Consider the following 2,703-nt stretch of genomic DNA (forward strand, 5'->3'; position numbering starts at 1 on the left):
CCTGTCTTTCGCTGCTGCCCTGGCTGGCTACACAGGTAGGCGCCTGCCCCTACCTCTGAGCCTCGGTGGGCATGCTGCTGTGGGTGGGCTCAGTGGAGGGCCCTAGGCCCGTCCTGCCAAACACCGAAGACGGCCTTTTATTTTTGGGGGGAGTGGGGAGAAGACTCTAAGAGACCTGGTCAGTCTCTCAGGCCCCTCTGTTTATGAATAGCCATTGATTGTTGGAAGCAAAGAGTACCCTTCTATCCGAAGGGATCATTTCCAAGAGTGATAGGAAAAAACACTTATATTTTGGGTCTTTTTCCATATCTGGGCGAAGGGAACTATGTCAATTTGGTGTCTCTGGAAACTCTGCCTCGTGGCCAAGCATCAGGGCTTTTCTCTAGGCGGCTCTTAGGAGGTCTTTCAACATACAGAACCAGCAGCATCTCTGGGAGGCATCCCTGCATGGCCTGCACCCTGGGCTCTGCTGTGGGGGAGCATTCATTAGGGGGGCTGTTTGGATGGCAAGAGTGTCCTTGATCACCTGAACTCTGGCAGGTCTCGGCTAGGAAACCTTCTTCCTCACTTGGCTTTGTGACTGGTTTTCTCCCAGGAGTGGAAGTTATGGTGAGCGAAGAAAGACTATAGAGGAAGGGAGATGTGTGTTGAGAGCTTGGGCTTTGATTGAGGATCTGGTAATAGAACCAAACAACATCTTGTCCAGATGAGCTGCAGCGGGTCTGCTGCCTGGCCCTGGAAACCTTTGCAGGGTGTGTATGGGAACTATCCGAGGAGCCTTATAGGGGTGAGGCTCAGATCCTTTCTGTTCGATGGTCGTGTTTTCTAAAAACGAGAAATTGGGTTGTGAGCGCAGCTTCTGCTAATGGATTATTCAGCTGAGGCCTAGGCCTCCATTCTCTTGTCGGTTACTCCACCCTGGCCGTGTGGCCACGTGGGCGACCCTTGGCATGCACGAAGCTAAGCAACAACATCTGTGTTTCTGTGGAGGTATCTGAAGAGTGAGCCCCATCTTCACTGTGTGTCAGTGAAGCCTCCGTTTTTATTAGAAAAACAGCTGACCTCTGAGAGCAACTCAGCTGCGTAGAGAAATCACTCCTTTTTCAGAGCTCAGGGGTGGGCCCCCTGGTGCTGCTCAGGGCATGCGCGGGTGCCCAGGAGTTCCGTCTGTGTTTTCAGGTAGTGACAAGGTCTCTCTGTGGAGCCAGGGGCCAGAAAGGAACTTAAAGTTCCCCTTCTCTGCTCTTTCTGCACTGTCCCCCATGGTCTTTGCTGGAAGGTCACTCATGTGTGGGAACGTGTTACTCTTGAAGGGACCCCCTTTTCCAGCTCCAGAGAGCAGACTCCTGGCGAGTTTTCCCATTCCTGTTAATGACCCTGGGAGTGGGGAAAAGTAAATTCAGTCTCTTTCAAGATGGACCAACGTTCTGGCCTCTGTTGTTACAAGGGTAGTTGTAGGTATTTTAAGAACTAGACTCCAGTTGGATTCACTGATGGAGGGAGAAGTGCTGCTGCATCCGGAAGAGGAAGGAAAGGCCTCCGGGGCTGAACGATGACTCTGTGGGCTCTGGAGGTGGCAGGCATCTCCAACTGGGCGCACCTGCTTCTGTTCTTGGGGTGCAGAGGAACTATGGCCTGTCATTTGCCCAAGTATGAAGGCCAAGTCTTCCACCCCAACTTCCGGTGCACAGTCTTAGCTTAGTGTCTCCTGATTAAGGATGTGCCTTTGTTCTCTCTGGCATAATCTCCACTATCACCACCATCCACATCCACAGCCACGATTCTTTTCCCACCACAGTTTCCATCATTCTCTCTTAGCTACAGACGTGATTCTGTTCATTTCCATCGTTAGGGCAGCTTGGTGGATAACAAGATTAAATAAACTGACTTTAAGTCCTAAAGTTTGAGTTCTGGCCAAAGAAAACCCTAAGATTTAGGTCAGCCTTCATGGGATGAGATTCTGGTAAGGGTCCATGGCCCCACAGCAAAGGTCTAGATCAGTGGTTCTCAGCCTGTGGGGTCGCGACCCCTTTGGGGGTCAAACGACCCTTTCACAGGGGTCACTTAAGACCATCCTGCATATCACATATTTACATTACGATTCATAATAGTAGCAACATGACAGTTATGCAGTAGCAACGAAAATAATTTTATGGTTGGGTCACAACATGAGGAACTGTATTTAAAGGGCCAGAAGGTTGAGAACCGCTGGTCTAGATGCTTCCAGACATGGTAAAATCCGTATTTCCACCTCAAATAGGACCTTCTCAACAAGTGCTGCCCTGTAATGCTATTGGATTTCCACATGGGAGATGCCTGCAGAGCTACTAGTCTACGAGAGTGACTGAAAGGGTTTTGTCTAAGATGATTTGAGAACCTCCACAAGAATGATCTGAGAGTGGGGAGCTTTCCCAGGGTCCCAGTTTTGAGGAGAGAAGGACAGAGATGACTGGGAAATTCCAAGGATTAGGAATGAGTGTGAAGTACAAATGAGGGACATGAACAGTCAAGACAGCCAACACCAAAGGCTGCCTGTGAGACTTCTCTGGCAATCCAGACTCGGGGACAAACAGATAAAAGCATCAAGAGCTCTTTAATCACAAATATAAATAATGTCCTGGAGGTCCAAGTTATGTTTGATCCCTTATTTGGATATATTGTTTTTGATAGATGCCGCCTTCCTCCCTCCCTCCCTCCCTCCCT

General features: G+C 49.6%; 1 protein-coding gene across 1 annotated transcript in view; it reads left to right on the plus strand.

The window, feature by feature from the left end:
• ETS1 (v-ets avian erythroblastosis virus E26 oncogene homolog 1) overlaps nt 1-2,703 on the plus strand; it is a 73,021-nt gene that overhangs the window by 50,192 nt on the left and 20,126 nt on the right. Inside the window, exon 7 of the mRNA XM_006775093.2 lies at nt 8-35. Coding sequence (XP_006775156.1) covers nt 8-35 — 28 coding nt within the window. The remainder of the gene's footprint in view (nt 1-7; nt 36-2,703) is intronic.

Source organism: Myotis davidii, unplaced genomic scaffold (genome assembly GCF_000327345.1).
Source record: "Myotis davidii unplaced genomic scaffold, ASM32734v1 scaffold148, whole genome shotgun sequence".
Classification (NCBI taxonomy): Eukaryota; Metazoa; Chordata; class Mammalia; order Chiroptera; family Vespertilionidae; genus Myotis; species Myotis davidii.